The 20,915-nt window shown below is 46.9% G+C and overlaps 1 protein-coding gene across 3 annotated transcripts in view; it reads left to right on the forward strand.

Annotated features, from left to right (window-relative positions):
• Nucleotides 1–16,516, forward strand: part of HHAT (hedgehog acyltransferase) — a 259,836-nt gene extending 243,320 nt beyond the window's left edge. For all 3 annotated transcript variants that reach the window (XM_019667729.1, XM_019667727.1, XM_019667728.1), the window contains one exon: nucleotides 15,132–16,516. In XM_019667729.1, coding sequence (XP_019523274.1) covers nucleotides 15,132–15,223 — 92 coding nt within the window. In that variant the 3' untranslated portion in view covers nucleotides 15,224–16,516. The remainder of the gene's footprint in view (nucleotides 1–15,131) is intronic.
• Nucleotides 16,517–20,915: the final 4,399 nt, after the last annotated feature.

Genomic DNA, 20,915 nt, shown 5'->3' on the forward strand with positions numbered 1-20,915 from the left:
TTAGGATGAGTTTGCGAACTTAATTATCAGACCTCGTAGATACAGAGAACATTTTGATGGTTGTCAGATGGGAAAGGGTTGAGGGGGTAGGTGTAAAAGGTAAAGAGATTAAGAAGTACAAATTGGTAATTACAAAATAGTCATGAGGATGTAAAGTACAGCATAGGGAATACAGTAAATATTGTGATAACTATGCATGGTGTCATGTGGGTACTAGATTTATCAGGGTGATCATTTTGTAAATTATATAAATGTCTAATCACTATGTTGTACACCTGAAACTAATATAACATTATATATCAAGTATAATTAAAAAACAAAATTTACTTTTAAAAAGGAATATCTCTGGGAGTATAAACAAGGACCTAGGAACAGATACTTCTAGGAAGAAAAATTGGGTCAGTTGGGCATGGCTGTGGGACGATGAAGATTTACTTGTCCCTGCTTACTCTTTGATGCATTTAAATTTTATATTGTACATTAACTGGTCAAAAACAGATTAAAATTTGGGGGGAAAAATCCCTTCCAAGACTTGTTGGAGGGCACACATCTGAGATGGACAGTCTAACAGAGGGCAGGCCTTCTTCTATTGAGGGGGTTTATCCAGAGGATGGAAACTACGGGAAGTGTGTGCCTAGGAGAGTGGAATAGCTAGCCATGGCTGGCCCTTTCTGCTCACGCACTGATGATGGTCAGAATCAAGTCAGTCCACGTTTCCTTAGCCCTGCCTGCTCCTGTGTCCTCCCAGGGCCAGGCTCTCCTTGCTCTGGGTCCCCCACCACAGATGCCTCCCTTCTTCTCCAGAGGGGAGCTCTTTGAGAGCAGCGGCCAGTCTTTCCTGTCCCATTTTCCCCAGCCCGTGACATTATGTCTAGTGCATAATGTTAAGAAAAAAGTGTTAAGAAAAAGCTTAACAAAGATTGAATTCTGACTCATTCATTTATTCATTCTGGGGAAACACCCTGAGGGCATGACTTATCTTTTTACTTTTAATTCCTATCTCCCAAACCTCCAGTCAGCCTTTCAGTGTCCCTGTTGTCCCCAGCACTTTGCCCAGTGCCCTGCATGTAGTAGAAGCTCACAAGGTGCTGAATGATGAGTCACAAGGGTGGTTAGTTTATCTTCAGAGCAGACCCTTCCCAGTCCTCACAGCAAGAACAGCTGAATCTTCCCAAATGGAACACATGGCAGCCCGCTCGGAACGGGATGTGGGAGGCTCTGCGTTTGAAAGGTGCCAACAGCCCAGGTCAGTACTCCACCCTAGGGTACTGGCAGAGGTGACAGCAGCAGGCATGGCGAAACGGGACTGTCACAATTCCTTCTTTCGCTACCCCTTCAAGCTCTGTTGCTGGAACAGAAGCTAGGAAGAACCAGACAGATCTGACTGGTAGGGTGGGGAGAAGTGAAGATCCACGTTGTGGCACTGACTCTCACAGACACCACCCTGTCCCTTCGGCAGAATCCAAGAAAGCACAGAGGCCTGGTTCCATGCCTGAAGTTGACCCACAGGGAGGGAGCATCTGGGAACTCTGCAGGGAGTCCAGAGTGTAAATATTGTGCCCTGAGGTCACAGACACAACCTAGCCAGAAGCTGCGGCAGCTGAGACGCCTTCCCTGGAGGCCAACAATGAACCCCATGTGAAGACTACTGGGAAGGGAGTAAATAGCAGGCTAAGTTTCCTAAAGGATCTCAGCCTCCCTGCTAGTCCTGCCAGCTGAATGGGAAGCCCAGAGGAGGCAGGGGAGGGTGCTGACACCTCCCTGGTAACTATAGCTAGCATTGATTAACTCCTAACAACCCTGACAGACCCAGGCTGCCTTTGATTTCTCTCTTCGGCTCCATTTCAACAGCGACCTGCCCCGTTCTCTCTGCCCCTGTAGAAAATGGACTGGAGGTGTTTGATTCTGAGCAGATTGGAAGACGAGAAAGCGCTCCCCTATGAGATTGCTGAACTGAACGTTTGCTCCCTACAAGGCCTGCTCAGAGCCAGCACATCCAGGCAGCCCGAGTGAGTAGGGTTCCTTACAGGGGTCCTTGGCAGGGGGACGAATCCCGGCCTGGACTCAGAGCATCCAGCCTGCTGTCCCAAGCAGACCCACTCTCAGGGCCATTGGCCAGAGGTGGGAGCCTGAGGGGAACACTTTTATCAGAATGGGGTTTTTAAGGCAAACGTCTTTCTCTAACCCGAGTCCGAAAAAGTATCTGAGTCACTTTATACGTCAGCTAAGTATCCTCATAAGCACTTTACTAAAACCCTGCTGTCTCTTGTGACGTTTCTACAGCTCTCTAGGACACGGCCTTCTGTTCCCAGTACAGAGGGGACGCCCCTCTTCTGCCTGCTCCAGACACAGTGGCCTTTTCATCTAAACTCAGCCTTCGTCTGTCCCTCTCCTGGGGCAGGGGGAGGGGAAGATGATTTGAGGGCTTGGATTTTATGGACTGTAATCTCTAAGATTTGGAAAAGGCCTTGTGGGGGTCATCTGGTCCCACCTCCCATGGGAGGCTCCCTCAAGAGCTGTCTTCTGGAAATCTGCCTGAATGCTGACAGCGGTGGGAACCCAGGGTGCCCCCCAGCCTTGTGGGAGGCTGTCAGTGGTGCAGTCTCCTTTCAGTAATAGCCAAAATCTGCCTCCACAAACCTCCATCTGTTGGCCCCAGTTCTGTCTTCCGGAGTGACGTAAAATAGGTCTAATTCCCTTTCCATGTGACCTTGTGGCCTTTGTCCAAGCTAAACTTTGACTTATCAGCATGCTCACACTGGGGAGCCCTTCTAGACCCTCCTTGAAGTGGCTTCTTTGTGACAGTGTCTCTTGTGAAACATGGTGCCTGGAATTGGTCAACCTTCCTGGGGTCTACACTCATGTGCACATGGTTTCTGTTACTCTCAGGCTGAATACACAGCCCCCCACCCCCCCGACTAGTGTTCCGCTTTCCATGTGGCCTGAGATGACAGCAGCAGTGGCCGTGGCTCCCGTCCAGGGCCAGGCAGCTGTGCTTGCCTGTACGCCATGTGGTCCTTTAGCCTTGTCTGCCTGCAGCAGAGCAGCTGTGCTGTGGGACAGCTCTGTGCCTCAGCTCACCCTCAGCAGAGCCCTGGGTCTCCAGCATGCGCGGGTTTGATGGGAGCGTTCTGTGGGGTCTTCTGCAGTCCTTGTTCCTCTCTCTCTGGAACAATGACCTAACAGCCCCTGCCCATCTCAGGGAAGCGCTGATGCTGCTTTAGCAAACAAGGGCCCCGGGCTCCCTGAGACCGCAGCCAGCTGCTCCCTCTGTAGACTTCTCCTGGCGCCCAGGGCCACCCAGGTGCTCTGAGCTCCTGTGAGATGAGCAAGCTTCTTTCCCGCTCAACGCAGCTGGCTGGAGGGGGGAGCATGTGGACACTGCGGCCGCCAGAGCATCCCCGGAACTTGGACATTCGTCTTACCTCGGTTTCCCACGCCCCTCCTTACACCAGCACCCCTTAGGAGATAAGATGCCTTTCAAAATACTATTTGTAAATGTTGGAGCCACATTTTTCTGTACTCATCTCAGAACTGTTTTGTGCTGCTGTCAAGCTCCTTTTCAGGAAGACGAGGCGCAAGTAGGTGCTTTCAGTCAGCTCTAATGAGACCAAGCCTATGGGCTCAGTGCCCCTAAAGAGACACGGCTCCATGGCTACCATCTGCACGCCAGGCATAGCCAGCCTGCCTTTGACAAGGTGGCAGGAGCAGGGGGGAAGGTGGGGATGACTCCTGAGCAGTAACCGCTGATACACAGCCAAGACAAGTTCTTGGCTCCACGGGGCCTCCAGCCCTCACACCCATCCTTGCCTCAGCATGGAGATGAGTGAACTAGACATGCAGATGCAGTAAGTGGGAGCAGTGAGGTGAGAACAAAGCTGTTTCTGACAGGCAGGAGCACCTCTTTCTCTTCCCAAGGGGCAGGTGGCGTTCAGAACCCACCGTCACTTCAGAGAGCTCGTGGAAGAACTGCTGCTGCCGCTGCCGCCACTGCCGCCGCCGCTGCCCAGAATTCGGCTTTATCATTCTGTTTTTTGCTGTGAAGTTTAAGTCAAGTAATTTGGAGTCCGTTATCTAACAACTGCTTTAGGGAAAGAACATGTCACACGCATCTGCTGACATCACCCTTTCAGGTATTCCCATGGTTCAGGTGCCATTCACTTTCTCTCCCTTTCCAGCTCTCTCTGGTGTATTCATTTTGGGGGTGCTAGGAAGCGGGATGACTGGCGTGGCATTCGTGTCCTGCTGTCCTTTGGGAAAGTCTTCGTGTTGACGGCCAGTACATGCCAGATGCCTCTTCTCCCAGCCACACCCCCTCGTGGATGACGCCTAGGCTACGGGCACTTCTGTCCATTGGCTTCATGTCCCATGGGATGGGAAAATGGAGGCCAAATACACATACATGTGGTTTCTTGTTCAGGGGTTTTGAAACAACTGTTGTTTTTAATTATCTGTAGGAGAGATTTAGGAGCCTTGTGAATGAGTAGTCAACAACCAGTATCCGTGTTCCTCCAGTCTCATCCTTACTTATGTATTAACCATTCTACCATGTGTACCCTGGTCCCAGGGACCAGAGTAGAAAGACGCAGAGTCCTAGACTCTCAGACCTGGTTCTACTTCCGGTGCAAAAGAGGAACCATGTTTCGGCTGCCACCAGCCTCACCTCTGCTGCATCCCTTGTCCGAGGAAGCTCAGTGTCTCCTGAGCCTGTTCTCGTGTTGGAGGGGTACAGCTGCCAGTGTCCCTCTGCCTCCTGGAGGGTCTCCTATCTCCCACCTTCGGGGGTGGCAGCTGTCTTCTCATCCATCCTTCTTCCAAAACGGTAGACTTTTACACATCTGCTGGCAGCAAATTCCTCTTCTTCAGAGTCTGTGCTTTCCCATATAAACACCGCCAAGTCTGTCAGCCACTCCTCTGTGACATGGTTCCCAGACCTGTGTCATCCCATATTTGTACAGTTGGATTAGAAAACAAAACAAAAGCTGTTAAAGCTCAGCTGATTTTATCATTGTGAAATTCCAACTTAGTGTCAGCCCATCATCCCAGCCTGGCCCGCTGTTTGAGACTCTGGTCTCGGTCATCCATGCTTTCAGCACGCTTGGCGAATGGAGCTGTGGACCTGAACCTAAAGGTGCAGGTGAAGCGTTTGGGGCCCCAGAGTGTGCTCTTGGCCCTCAGTGACACGTCCTCACAGGCTGAGAATGAAGACACACACGGTTCGTATGAGAAGTGTCAAGGCCACCTGTCTAAATGCTAGGCACACAGTAGGTGCTTTGTAAATAGAGTGTAGGTGAGTGGTTGTCAGGGCCATGTGAGAGAGCGCTCGGTCCACACTGTGCACATCCCTTTGTTTGAGGGAAGTAGCTTTTGTGAGCTCATTTGCTGGGCAGCAGCCACTGTGTTAGGGATAAACCGCAAACAGCAGTCCTAACTAGGCTGTATTAACATGCAGGTTACGAAAGAGAAACAGCTGGGAAGCTTGTACTGAAGGTGCAGCCTCTGGCCCGTGACGGGAGTTGGGGCTGTGGCACGAACTGCAGGGACAGTTTCCTGGGAAGTGGGTCCCCCATGCATTTGGCCCCAGAGAGAAAGTATGTGTTATCTCAGCACCGCCTTCAGCGCTGCGCTGTCAGAATTTAAAAAAAAAAAAAAAAGGTGGCTCTGCCTTGTTCTCTCTGCTTCCCCAGTTTCATGCGAAATGATTTTACTTTATGGCAGCGAGTTCCTCAGTAAGCACCTGCCTGCGGGGCCTGTACCAGGAGGTAGGGAAGGATGAAAAATGCAGCATAGGTTGGCTTCATCAGGATGTGAAATTAACTGTGAACAACATGCTTTATTAAAGACCACTGTTTGTGCCAGTTAAAATGTGCGTGCAGCACCTAGCAAGCGACTCTTGCTCAGGATGGCAGGAAGCTCCCTGAGGGCGGTCAGAGCCACCCCTTCCTCTGTGTCACCTGCTAGATGCCCTGTGGAGGCTCAGTTTGTGGCCGGGCCCAACTAACCGGGGCTCTGAAACTCTTAATAAGAAAGCTCACAGGCTCTGAGAACATGCTCTTCAATGTCTACAGACTAAATTAGGCACCAAGACACAGGATATAAATGTGCTCTAGGTGCTTGCTTCATTCGCCTTTACAAAGATGGAGAAACTGAGGCCCCTGGAGGTGGGGCGACAGGGTGAGTTAGTGATGGATGGCACTTAATAACCTGCTGCTTCCCCCTTCCTCTTACCTTTGGCACCAGGAGTAAGGAGAAGAAATGAGATTTGGAGGCAGAGGATTTAAACAAAAGGGAGCAGGCCAGAAGGCAGGGACCTGGTGTGAGCTTTTCCTGTGTTTGGCCCCTGAGGCCACTAGTAACTGCATTGGGAGCTTAGGGGGCCCAGTGCACTTGGACTTACACAGCCTGTGGTCCAAGGGTGGCCTGATGACCGGTTAGCTGTTAGACCTTGGGAAAGTTACTGTACTTCGCTGAGCCTTAGTTTCCTTTTCTATGGGATTAATCATACCTTGTCGGTAAGGTCGGTGAGAATGGGGAAGGTGCCCAGCAAAGCACCTGGCAACATGTGATGCCCAGTAATTGTCTATCTTCTCTGCTCCATGAACAATTCTTGGACAACCTTTAGTAGAAGGCGCTTCTCTCAGCTTTCTGCAGAGTTCCCCAGAACAGTAGTTCCCAAAGTGTGGTTCTTGAACCGGCAGCATCACATCACCTGAGGATGTGTTAGAAATGCAAATCGTAGGCCCCCCGCAGACCTCCTGGGTCAAACTGTGGGGGCCTTGCCTTCTGTTTGAACGTGTCCCCCAGTGACTGATGTGGGCTCATGTTTGAGAACCAGTGCCCTAGGATTTTATGCTTCAATTTTGAACCAATTTTTCCTCAGCATTTAAAAGAACAAAGTAAACAAACAAACAAACAAAAAACCCAAAACACTGAGGCCTCGAAACCTGGGTTTGAGGCCCAGGTTTGTAATAATATGAAGGTAAGAAATTATTATTATAACCCTGAAGTAACAAGAGTCTGTCTTCAGACCTTCTGTCCGTATTCCCAGCAGTCTGAAAATAGACCCAGCAGCATTCAGGCTCCGAAGCCTCCGCAGCTTTGCTCTTGCTGTGTATCCTTCAATAAGGTAACCCTCTGACAGGAAAAAGCTCCCGCTTTATAGCTTTATTTAGATTAAAGCTCTAAATTTAGCTCTGAAGGAAGGTCTGCAGGCTCAGGACCATTTGATGAATGGTTCCACAATATCTCCAGCTGGGACTAAAGTCATTCTGAATAATTAATGGGATGATAGTAGTGAAGCTGGTGGGGTGGTGCAGAGAGTGCCAGGTTGAGGGTAGTGCTCTCTTTCAGGTCCTGAGCCAGCAGCCTGGGACTAGGGTCTGATGCACAAGCTAGTTCTCTAAGGAAAGACACACTCAGCCTCCACTGGCCTCGGGGTAGAAAATGCCACCAATGCAGAGGGATGTATGCATAGGGTCGGGTGCTGCTATTCAAAATACCTAACAAATGAAAAGGCATGGGCACAGACCAGTCAATCCAGAAATGTGGCAGCCATGTGCTGGAGCAGGCCCTGGAGGCCCCTGCAGAACTAGCTGTTACCCTTTCATTGTTGTATCAAAAGACAGAAAGGAGAAGCTGGGACCGTGGCTTTTAATGACTAGTGGGGACACAGCCTTTTAACGTCAGGTACAGTCTCTCTGATGTGCACCAGCTGGATGTCAGCCCTGAGGATAACATCTGAGGCAACGGCCAGGGTCAGTGAGAGGTAATACACTCTTTGGCCCCCAAATCCAACAGTCACCAAGTCGTACGACCCTCTGTTCTGCAGCATCTCCTAGAATCACCTTTTCCTTCCATTTCCCCTTTGGATACCCTTCTCTGAGCCTGCTCATTTGCAAAGGCCCTCTGTGAAGGTTGAAATCCATCAGCCCCACCCACGATGGTCTCCACCCGGATGGCGATGTGGGCTGTTCCATATGTACTTTCATAGCCAGGGGTATGGATAGATATGTGGGTGGCATTTAATGATCTTAATACATCCATCGCATTTGCAGACTTAGGCTCCAACCAAGGAGAGTTTGTCTGGGAAGGCGAGCCTTATTTCCTTTGTAGCCTGATGGCTCTCCGACGTGATAGGACACTCTTCTTATTCCTTTCTTAGAATGGCTTTGAGTCACTGGGTGACATGGGCCAGAAGGTGAAAGTCCATCTGACCAGCTGAAAGTACCCAGGAGCCAAGCTGACAGGGTCATGGTGTTACTCACTCCACAGAAGTGTGACCCAGAAAGGTGACAGCTGAGCAATGGATGAGTAAGAGGGACAACAGGCAACAGAGCGCCAGAGCCTCTGGCTAGAAAACTTGCCCGGATGAGAGGAGAGAGGAGGCTAGGGCATTATTCATGACGGATAAATGATAGGTAATTGTAGATAAAGACTAAAGGACAGACTGATGTCCTTCAGGCTGTTCTCCAAATAGGATCCAACCTAACACTGTGGGATTAGGACCTGGGATGTGGACTCTGGGCCCTTTTGAGACAGTGTAGCTTCCAGCAAGAATACTGGTATAGGTTGGTAATTTCTATCTCCGAGTGTTGTGAGGATTCACAAAGGTTGTGTATTCTTTGAAAACTGTATAGTAGATTGCATATTCTTCCTGAACTGCTCATGGGCAGATAATCTGACATATGGTGCTGGCTGACTGGGAGGAAGGGCAGGAAGAGAGCTTCCCTGCAAAGTTTGTTCATATGCTGGTCGCCAGCAGTTTTCTTCTAAAAATGGTCAACAGAGTAGGATAGGATGTGGGCTTTGAAAAAGCCATTAGAGCCAAGATGGCTGTCACAGGCTCAGGAGTGTCGCCCCACCTCACACCCCAGTGAGCCTGTGATGGGGTCATTGATAGCAACTCAATTAACTCCTCTCCCATTAGGAACGATTGATTTCCTTCCTGGGAGAGGGGTTTGTGCTGATGCAGCTGCCGAATGCGTCTACATGGTTAAGAAAGAACTACTATTGTCCTCCTCAGAGGCCCCAGTGGAAGAAAGCATGCATAGGGAGCCCAGGGTTCAGACCTACACATGACAAGTCCTCCTGCTCCTAGGGAGATAAAGGACTGAAGACCCATCGTCATTTAAAAAATGAATGGCAACGAAAGGAAACTAGGTTTTTGGATGTGAGCATACTATAGTGTATACAGATATAGAAATACAATGTACGCCTGAGATTTCTATAAAGTTATGTTATTAATGTGACCTCAATAAATTTAATAAAAGAATAATAAAAATTAATTGTATCTACCTGCATTTTTCGTTTGAACACCTTGAGACATATATAGCCTAGGACACCGTAGCAGAATACAGCAAACCTGTGATTTGCTAATGTTGTTACCTTTAAAATTTTTTTTACAACTTTGTTGAGAAGTAATTTATGCATAATAAAATACACCCATTTAAGGTATTTTACAGTTGTAGATAACCTTGAAAATTTTCCCATATTCAAGATAGAAAATATTTTCATCATCCCCAAAGATTCCTAGTGCCCCTTTGTCGTCTGTCCTTCCCGCTGCTCCAGGCCCAGGCAACCACTGACAGGCTCTTTGTCACCAAAAATCAATTTGAATTTTACATAAATGGAGTAACACGGTGTGTACTATTTTGCCAATGGCTTCTTTCACTCAGCATAAAATTTTTTTATTGTGGTAAATTATACATAACATAAAATTTACCATCTTAACCATTTTTAGGTGTACAGTTCAGTGGCGTTACGTACATTCACAGCGCTGCGCAGCCATCCCCAGCATCCATCGCTAGAACCTTGTTCATCTTGCAAAACGGGAACTCTGTACCCACTAAACAATAACTTCCTTCTCTTCCTGGCCTTTGGAAATTACTATTGTACTTTCTGTCTATGAATTTGACTCTGTAGGTACCTCGTAGAAGTGGAAATCATATAGTATTTGTCATTTTGTGATTGGCTTATTTCATTTTGCACAATGTCTTCAAGGTTCATCAGTGCTGTAGCATGTGTCAGAATTTCCTTTTTAAGGCTGAAAAGTGTTCCATTATATTAGTATAGAACACATTTTCTTTATTCATTCCTCAGTCCGTGGACACTTGGGTTGCTTCCATCTTTTGGCTATTGTAAGTAGTGCTGCTGTGAACGTGGGTGTACAAATATCTTTTCTAGTCATTCTTTTTTATCCTTTTGGGTGTATATGTGCTAAATCTATTTTAATTTTTTCAGGAGCCTCCATATTGTTTTCCACTGTGGCTGCACCATATTACAACGTTACCTTTTAAACAGATTTTCATTATACCTGCTTCTTGTTCTGATTATCCCGGCACCTTCCAGAAAACCGCTTCGTCACGCCCTTTGACTTCTTATGGCCCTGCCTGATCTTCCTCTTTTCCTTCACCGCCTCGAGTCTCTGCCTTTCCAGTCCTTTCAGACGGATGTCACGGCTCGGAGAATCACTTAGCCATAATAACCTCGCTTTCTATTAGCTGTAGCCGATTCCCTCTCTGTCCTACCTGCTTCTCATTAGCTGTAGTTTTTTTTACAGCTCACCAATATCCTGTTAACAATATGATACAGCCAACTACATCCTGTTAGCCCCATCTATTGTACCATCTACATTGATCCTCTTAATTGAATCTATTGTGCTATACATCCTACTTATGTATTTAACTGTATCTGTCCAATAATCTGTGCTATTGACTATACTACCTAATCTGACTTGCTAGCATCCTGTTCATAAGATCTTCATTGCTGCCTCATTGTCATCTGTTAAAACTGTTCACCTGTTTAGATCTCATTAGTTCCAGGTAGCAAAAGCCCACAGGGAAGCTACGCACCTCATTGGCTCTGGGGGCCCAGCTGTGAATGTGCAGGGGCCTTCAACCCTGAAGTACACTCTTACGAAGGATCTTTTCCTTTGGCCAATACTGTACTGCCCATCAGGCTTTATGAACCACATTAATGGAGAGAGAGAGAGAGAGAGGGAGGGAGAATGTGTGTGTGTGTGTGTGTGTGTGTGTGTGTGTGTGTGTGTTCACATACACGGGGTCTGGGATGTGGGGATATGGGAGTTGCCTGGACACTGAGCATTGGAAATCCTGGTGAGAAGGAAGAGTGTGGAAGGAGAATGCAGAATGGAGAGAGGCTAGAGGGAGGGAGGGAGGACTGCAGGATGAAGTCAGTGTTCATTTGGCAGGACAGAAACCTTTTGACGCCATCTTTTTTGTTAATGGCTGACAAGCCTGGATGACTGTGCATCGTAGCAATCCTTGGAATGTTGCCAGAAGGACAGCCCATCCTAGTTTCCTTTCAGTTTTATGATCCCGGGCTCATCTGAGCCCTAATGAAGAGGAGGCTCTGCTCCAAGCAACCCTCCCCCCTATCCCACCCCCCCCACACACACACTTGGGCCACGTCAGTGATTGGTGAGCAGCCACCATAGTCAAAGACCCTGTACCTTTAGGCAACCAGAGAGTGATGTCAACGTGTAGGACAAGGCCTGGCACACAGCAAATGCTCTTGAAGTATTGGTTGAATATTGTAAAAGGGTGACTTACGGAATCTGTCTTTTCTTTGTCGTCACATATCTTACTTACACTTGAGTTCAAGAAAAGATAAGGGGTCCTTGGCAGCCATCCAGTACACACTGGGGTTACTGTCTGGAGGAACACTTGTGCATTAAAAAGGCTGGCTTACCTGTGTGTTTGTAATAGAATTCTCGAGTGGTCATGTAGTAATCCTTTGCATTTCTGAAACACTTTTTTAAAGCACTACCGAAATTGCGATCTTATTTTAGTTCACGGGCTCCTATGGATTTTTGACCTCCCATTGTTAAACGGAGAAACTGACACCCTACTAGGGTCTCATGGTAGAGGCAGTTATTACAAGCCTCCCAACTGCTGTTTAGCTGCCTGTCTGTATGGCACACAGCAATACGGGGGAGAATTTTCAGGGCCCAGCTATGTTCCAAACTGAACATGTGAATGCCTCACCTCTGGGCAGTGTTGGGGATATTTCTCCTTATAATTCTGTGTGCTGGGCAGAAGCTTTCACAGATGTGCCAGCACAGCTGTGCAACCCCAGGCCCAGCTTTGTGTAAATGAAACATCCCCACCCCCCAGCTCCATGGCCAACCTCTGGGTTCTGTGTTTACTAAACACCTGCTGATACCCCACCCTAAACACAGCTGAAGTCTGGGACCATTTCCTGTACCTGAAGTCCCCTCCCTTCTTCCTGCTCCCTGTGCCCATTGAAAAGCAGACGTTGACAGGTCCCCTGGCATCTGTGTCTGAGCCACAGAGGTGAGGGACCTGAGGGCTTCCAGGTAGGATTGGTCCATCCTGAAGCTTGAAAAAGCATCAGGCTGTACTGTGCTGAATAGTGTCCCCTAAATTCAAGTGTACCTAGAATCTCAGAAGGTGACTTCGTTTGGAAATAGGGTCTTTGCAGATGTAATTAGCTAAGGATCTTGAGAGGGAATCATCCTGGATTTAGGATGGGCCCTACATCCAGTGACTGGAGTCCTTATAGGAGGAGAGGACACAGACACACAGGGAGGAAGGCCACATGAGGACAGAGGCAGAGATTGGAGCGATGCTGCCATAAGCCAGGGAAGGCCTGGGCCACCAGAAGCTGGAAGAGGCGAGAAAGGGTTCTCCCCTAGAGCCTTCAGCGAGAACAAGGCCCTGCCGACGCGTGCATTTCAGACTTCTGGCCTCTAGGAGTGTGAGAGAATATGCTTCTGTTACTTGAAGCCACTAAATTTGTGGTAATTTGTTCCGGCTGCCACAGGAAACCAATATGCCTGCTGACTAGCAGATAGGAGGTGGGACATTACAGCTGGTCCCACAGACAGGCTGTTGAGGGTTCATTGCTCCCCTCACTTGCCTTGCCTTCAGAACCTGGGGGAGTTCTTGTGCCAAGCCAGTCTAAGGAGCAAGTTGAAAACAAGAGTTAGGAGGAAGCCCATGGCTTGACTTCCCTGTTGTCACCCTCATCTTCTGTGCCCTCTCGCCACCATTATTTCAACCTTCCTGTGGTGCCCACCATCGGCCAAGGACCATGTGGCTCTTTATCATTTCACACCATCCTTGTCTTAGGTCAGGCTGCCAGAACAAAATACCGTAGACTGGGTGGCTTAAATAACACATTTATTCCTCTCATTCCTGGAGGCTGCAAAGTGCAGGAACAAGGTGCTGACTAATTTGGTTCCTGGTAAGGACCCTTTGCTTGACTTGCGGGGGGTTCCCTTCTCGCTGTGTCCTTATGTGGCAAAGAGAGAGAGAGGCAGCAGCCTCTGTGGTGTCTCTTCTTACATGGCCGATGACCCCATCATGAGAACCCCGCCCTCATGACCTCACCTCACCTTACTTACCTCCCAAAGGCTCCACCTCCGAACGCCACCCCATTGAGGGTTAGGGCTTCAGCATATGACTTTGGGTGGGGGACACAATTCACCCCATGGTACCTTATGAGGATACTATTAAGTAAGTTGTTCTGTCCTTCCTAGTTTTACACTTGATATTTCTTTTCTTTTTTTTTTAAAGATTTTTTTTTTATTGGGGAATTGGGGGGATGGGAACAGTGCTGGGGAATTGGGGAAGGGGAACAGAGAAGTTGCTGTCGTTTTGTTCTTCAATCTAGTTGTGGAGGATGTTGCTTCACTGGCCCAAGTTGGCACCATCATTGCGCTCTTCCCGGGTGAGGCAGATCAGTCGCCGGCTTCTGGACGGCCGCTCACTGCGGCTGCTGGCCGCTCACGCTGGCTGCAGGCTACACACGGTAGCCCATGGCAACCCACTGCCACAGGGACTGCAGCCCACGCCGTCGCCGGCGACTCACGGCAGCCCAGCTCCAGGTTGAGCTGTTGTTCAGCATCTTAGCTGTGGAGGGCAGTGTCACTGGCCCTCACATGTGGGATCCAAACTGGGGCCCTCTGGCATCCCAAGCGAGTTCTTAACCATCGTGCCACTCGGCCGGCCCACACTTGATATTTCTTAAGCTGCTCAAGGTCACGCAGCTGGCAAGCAGCAGGGCCAGGATTTGAATGTGTGTCTAATTCCACTTCAGAGCCTGCACACTTAATCACTATGCTACACTGATTGAACCTGTGTCATACTAATAATAATAGCAGCTAATGGCTGACATAGCAAGAAGAAAGCCTGCCAGAATTGTAATAACCCTCATTGGCTCCCCCACCGCCTTCTTCCCCCCACCCCCGCCTGCCCCTTTCTTTCGGGGCCACATCACATGATCCCTGTTCCTTGGGTGACCCATGATGCTCACACTCAGGTGGTCTCTGGTAGCTTGTCCCTATCTCTTTCCATCTGACACATTCTTGCTCATCCCACATGGCCCATTTTAAATGTGCTCTGCACATATTATCTAGCACATATCACATGGCTTTTAAACCCTATGGTGTGTGTTTGTCTTTTCCAAGCTGGAGTGGGAGCCCCTTTGACACTGGACTAGATCTTTCTATTTTGGCATCTGGTACCTTCCATAGCACCTCTGACTCTCCAAAGCCCCCAATAAATATTTGAATAAGTGAAACAGGTAGAAGACATGGATATCATTAAGTAACAAATACTCCGCAGAAAGGGCTGTTACTTTTAAAAAAGCATGAGAAAGCAAAGAATATCAGATACTCTAAGACAAGTACTTGTAGAAGGAACCACTGAAAGTATTGAGTTTTGAAAGCAAGTGTTTAATTTAAGCTCTTCCGTCTGTGTGCTTACCCGTGACACTCAGTTCAATATAATGGTCAATCTATATTTTGAGATTTACTATGGTTCTCATGGACTTTTCTTCTTTTTTCCTTATCTGCTTTACTCATCTAAATATGTATTCTTCGAAAGCTTGTCCTATTCCTAAACATAATTTGCATTTGTGATAGCACAGTCCTCGTTTTATGCTGGCCCCATTGGGAATGGAGGGTTCAACTTGCCGGTACTTCATTTAAGGCAGACTTTCCAGGAGGCGTGCGTCTTAATGTGTAAACAGAGGCCTGTGTTGTTTCTTAGGTTGCCTTATCAAAAGAGGGACAGTTTGTATCTGTGGGAAATCCCACTCCAGGCTTTTTTTCTAACCACTCTCCCATCTCTGTCCTCCCATTGCAGGCTGGCCATGGGTGACCCTCTCTGTCCTGGGATTCCTGTACTGCTACTCCCACGTGGGCATTGCCTGGGCCCAGACATACGCCATGAACTAATGCTGCCGGACCCCGCTCAGCGCTGTTGCTGGCCTCCAAGGCAAATGGTGCTTCTTCCTGACCTCACACCCCAAGATAACCTCCAAGGGACCATCTGCTCATCTTTTCTTGAAGTTACCTCACTCCAAAACTGGAAGCATGAGTTCTGTCATAGAAACTTGACAACCAGAGAATCTTCTAACTTGGGGGACTTCGACATCATCTCCCCACATCATCATTTTCCTGTTGAGTAAGCTGGGCTCCGGAGCAGTAGAGGGTCTTGCCCAGATGCACATGGTGACATTGTGGCTTAGAAGCCACCCAGTCCCAAGGGTTTTTGGGGTTCTTCCTCCTTTACCAAGAATTAGATGTAATTGTGCATTTCTTGATTGAGGCCCAGAAATTCTGACTAGCGCTAAGCCTGTCCTCCACTCGGCAGTATTTCTGAAACATTTTGGGGACTATTCTGTGACCCTTTCCCCATGTCCTGCAGTGTGCTCACTAGAACCAGCACTGGGGTTTGAGCTTCACACTCCAGCTCCTCAGCAGGGAGGTGACAAAGCCACAGCTGTTTCTCATTATCCAATCAGAGAAGATAGAATACATTCTGTCACATTCCAAGGAGTCAGTACCCAGGAGACCTGGTATTTGAGCTTCATCAGTGCAGTCTACATCTGGCTGCTTGTTCCCTAGATTTGCGGAGCAGTATAAACACGGCAGTGCCTCCGCCTGACAGCTCATCGTTTCCACATAAAGAAGCAGGATTTACAAAACAAGCAATAGCGTATCCACGGGCAGGTGCTACCAGGCGAGTCACAGAGGGTGAGGTGGCTTCCCATGGCCTTCTCCCTATGCAAGTGGTTTCCTTCAGTGGTTTACACTTGTTTTGTTTTAAATAAAATGGAGCCTTTTCTATCACATAGGCAAGACACATTTTTGTAGAATCGTTTTGAATATTTGTTGAGGAAAATGTTTAACATCTAAACACACTCACATAACTCTTCAATTAGTCACCCCTCTGGAAAGATGCTGACAGGCCACTAATGGCCCCAAATGGTAGACAATTCAGAATACTTCCTTTCAGCTTTGGATTTTTGTTGAGGGGATGGTGGTGGGAGAGTCAGTGAAAAAGCTTTAAGATTTGAATCCATAGTGTACCCAATAATGGGAGAACTTAGAACAACTCAAGTGCATAAATTAAGTTGTCGTGAGGCTCACTTAGTCCTGGTCTGTGTCACACTGTCTCTTGTTTGTTATTTGTTATTGTCCCTGTATCCTGACTGTGGGAGATTAAACTCCTAGAGTGCAGGACCAGTTATTTTGCTGTTGTCCTTTCTTCCTAGCCACTCTGTTTGGAAGAGGGAGAGAGGGAGCCCGAATGTGGATGGCCGGGGGTGGGCATACACCCTGGTAGCTGCAGCAAAGGGCAGAGGCCAGAGGGCCAGGCAGGGCAGGGCAGCAGCGGCCTCAGCAGCCATTGGTAAAGGAGGAGACAGACAAAGGCAATCCCAAGGTGCTGAGAAGTTTTAAGATGGGAATGAGGCTGTGGAAGAGCCACCACTCAAATGAATACAGTAAAACTTGATGGACTAACACTAATTTGGGAACTGTGGTCAGCCAGGGGGAGTTTGGCTGAGGTTTATATGGAAGGGGCTGGCCAAGGAAAAGAAGGCAGTGTGGAGATTGTAAGGAAATGTCTAATATATATATATATATATATATTCATTGTTTTCTTTAGCTCTTTGCTAGTCCCCATCTATAATAGGAAAACCTCTTCATGCATAGGAACTAAAATCTTGGAGTTGCTTTAAATGAGAGACTCTTGAGGACAGAGCAGTTCCAGCTGAGGAACATCAGCTGGGTGACACATGTCACTTTCCAGTCATCAGCCCTGGGCAACGTCAGGCACAGGGCTGGGAAATAACTAGACAAGGTCCCAAGGTCACTTCCAGCCACAGGACCCTCTCACCTCAACCTAGAAAAAGCTGACGAGCTATAAGTATGATCCCCAACAAGGAGGCAAGCAAGACATCTGAAGGCTAGCCAAATCCTGCTCAGTTTTGACTAATTCCTGGGACCATGCAAGATCGCTTAAAAGCATTTTGTAATTTCTTCAGATTAATTTGTTTGAAGTGACAGCAGAAAACCTTTTGTTCTACTCAAGACTGCTAACCTAACCTAGAAAGAAAATATATCAATGACATATGTAATGATCTATATATTGGGAGAATAGCAATTTAGTGGGAGGGGGTTCCGCTTAGAGAAATTGTGACTGCTCACTTGCTTACTTAAAAATGATAATTGTTGAACAAGTGTAAGAAATTAACCATAATATAATGAGTTTGTTTTCTAGCAAATGTACTAGAACGTATCCATTCAATAGGGCCAATTATTGAGAAGCCAGATTATCTTAACAGTGCTGGCTGGCCTTTCTCAGTACATGTTGAGAAGTTTCTCTAAGGCCTTTTTTCAGAGAAATTGTTTTATTTTAAAACCAACAAAATCCCTCTTTTTTTTAATAGTTGAAACCCATTTGGCACCCCAAATGCACTATCACTTGGCTCTGTATTACTAGTCCTTTTGACTAATTATAAAAATCATATTCACAGATAGATTTTTTTCACCAGTTAGTATATCTGAAGAATGTAATGTTTAGTGCTCAGCTAGATGAGACCTTTGAAATGAATATCAATCATTTGGAATTCTAGGCAGTATACCCTTAAGTTATTTGTATTATGTTTTGCTGCAAGGTAATTAAATAATAGAGTGTTGGGAGAATGTCATTGAAAATATTGTATTCATACTATAGCCCTATGAGATCAAGCAGAGGCCTGAATGTGGATTGCAGGTCAGAGGCCCCACCCCTGAAAGTACCACTGTCTGTAAAAAGAAAAGTGTCATTTTTGACATGCAGTCCATTGGTATCAAATAACAACTCAGGTTGGCACTATTGTAGAGAGTCTTGCCATGCGCAGAAAGCAATACCTATTAAAACCACAGCAGAGCTGAAACAGTGCTGGTTTATAGGAGGAGTTAGTTTAGGGCCAAGCAGTCCTCTGCCTTAACAGCTTGAAAACATCAATGAATTCAGGCACAGGTGAAACTCATATTGTTGACACTGAGTCGTTCGGCAGAGATTCAGTTGTTGTTGTTTTTACAGTATATTTTAAAAGGCAGGGAAGCATTCATATATCTCCTGCAAATTTCAATCCAATTTGTTCAAAATTAAACAGCTCACTTCTAAGTGGAGGTCAGTTTCAGATATGTGTTAAGTCAATGCGTTGTACCACAACGTTCCAGGGACGCCAGGTTTTGGAGGCATCTCTGTCATTGGTATAGCATGTCCAGCTCTGTTCCAGATGATATTGCAAAGCACCTTCTCAACGATTCTTTTGCCATGCAGTACTCTGACACACAATCTTAGTGTCTCTAGAATTTTAAGTTCTCCAAAACCCACAATTATTGGAGCTATCCAAATGAGAGCTCCCCAAACTCTTGAAAAGGAATAGAAAATACCATCCTTATTCTGTCATCTTAGGTCAGAACACCCAATGCAATGCCTTGAAATTATGTAAGGAAAGGCAAAAGCAAGTATCATGTATAAAATAGTTTATTACCATAATAAATAAAATTAAACTTTTTTTTTTTTTTTTTTTACAAATATCATTTGTGCTTGTTTAAAAATGTCGAGAAGGAACTATCAATGGAGGGGCCCACATGTTCCTCTGAATATCCCCAAGTTGCAGACATACAGTGGCACTCCTGGCAGCATCCTCCACTGGCCACAAAAATAGTATCAGCTCATTTGCACTTTTGTTTATTCATGCTCATTTGGACAAAGTGGCAGATGCAAAGGAAAAAGGAACACCCAATGAAGGATTTGGCAGGACTCAAGTGGAAAGTGTGTTAATATACGAAGTGCCAGGATGACAAATTGCTCATGAGTGGAAGTGTCCTTGTAGTGTCGGCAAAATGTCGGATGTGGACAGTCTCCAACTGATGCACAAATACAGTGTCTGAATATTAAGAGAATACATTCATTAGGGGGAGGTTGTATCTTTCTTAACATAAAAGCAATTCATATCCTGATACAAAACCCATGAACTTCTTGTGGAACAGCTAATGGATCCAGAAGTCACAGATAACAGAGACACTGGCTCTAAGAGAAGTTTAATGGCAGGCGGGGAGGGCGCCCACCGGGTTATTCAAGTCCAGTTCTAGAGGTTCCAGAAGAAGTCTGATGTGCTGTCATGAAAATGAAGCTTCCTGTGGAACTAATTTAAGTTTCAGGCAAATTCTCATTGATTCGTTTGAACTGCGAGGGATGGAAATGAAAACTTCTCCTCCACATGACCCTTCTGGGTGAGAAATTGGTGCTTTGATGGCCGAAGTTGGTGCTGAGAGGACAGTTGAAATCTCCAGTTGGAGGGCACAAGAGCTGGTGAAGATAGTTTTTATTGAAGCGAGAGAGAAGACAGTACAATGATTTAGTGACAGAAGAGAGGCTGTCCGGGGGCTGGAGGGTGCCCTCCGTGGGCCTCCTCTTAAAGCAACATTGTGAGGAGGGAGGAGAAGGGAAAGAGTGTTGGCAGCTCCAGCACAGTTGGAGTTCCATTCAAGGGTCTTAAGGCTAAACATCTTTATTGCAAAACACTGTGCAATCTATTCATCCAATGCACATCAACTTGCGTGTCCACCAGGGCTCCGAAAATTCCCCAGAGAAAGCATACGCCACGTGGCGGTCAGTGCAACAAGGGGAGATGACGCTCTTCCTACACCTGGTATGTCTAAGGCGTTCATTTGGTCCCCACACAGGCTTGGATAAAAGTTTGAAAATTGGTTTTGTTGCTCTAAATAAAGAGGCAAGCTCAAAACTGTCAAAGAAGATGAGTTTTTGGAAATAGCGGAGGAATTTAGGACTCACCTGTTGCTTGCTACAGTTTGTCCTGAATTGCAATTCCTCTACTATACCCAAATAAACTCATCATATATCTATTTATTTATTTACTTAGTTATTTTGACAATTTTGAGCTTGCCTCTTTATTTAGGTGACATTCCTTGGTGTCAGAAGTAGGATCCGAAGGAAAAGACTCCCAAAGGACAAGGACCCTCGGAATGGAGCCCTTTGTGCTCAGCACTTCCGTGAGTCGCCGTCACTTCCGTTTGGGTGAGTCTTCTCTTGGATTCTGAGCCTCCTCCCTTTGGTTGAGCTCTCCGACTTTATTCGGCACCTGTTTAAAATGCTTCATTCTTGCTGTTTAAGGGTGTCTCCTTTTTGGTGAGCACTTGTTTTCTTGTTAGACATGCACTGAATTTTGGTATAATTACTTCGGAATTCTTGAGAACAAAAATTAAAAATAGTGTCAGTGGGTGTGGGCGGAGCAAATAAATCTACCCCAGCACTCACCGCCTCCTAATGAGAGACTTCGATCTCTGAAGCAAAAGAAGATATGATGGTCACAGACAGGCCAGATTGACAATGGGTTGCCCGCCAACTGCCAGGAAAATTTCTATGCCACGGGGGACACCTGGGCAAAGGCCTTCAGCCACAAGAAAAATGTATCCTGCGACAGGCACCCTCTCGCTGTAAACCAAAATAATACACCTACCGACCCCAGAAGCGCCCCCTTCAGGTTATTTAGGAATTTTTCTTTTGCTCTCAAAACCTGCGGGGAAATGGGAATCCAGTCATCTAACTGCCTAAGAATAGCCT

The sequence above is a fragment of the Hipposideros armiger genome, unplaced genomic scaffold, assembly GCF_001890085.2.
Source record: "Hipposideros armiger isolate ML-2016 unplaced genomic scaffold, ASM189008v1 scaffold_503, whole genome shotgun sequence".
Lineage (NCBI taxonomy): Eukaryota > Metazoa > Chordata > Mammalia > Chiroptera > Hipposideridae > Hipposideros > Hipposideros armiger.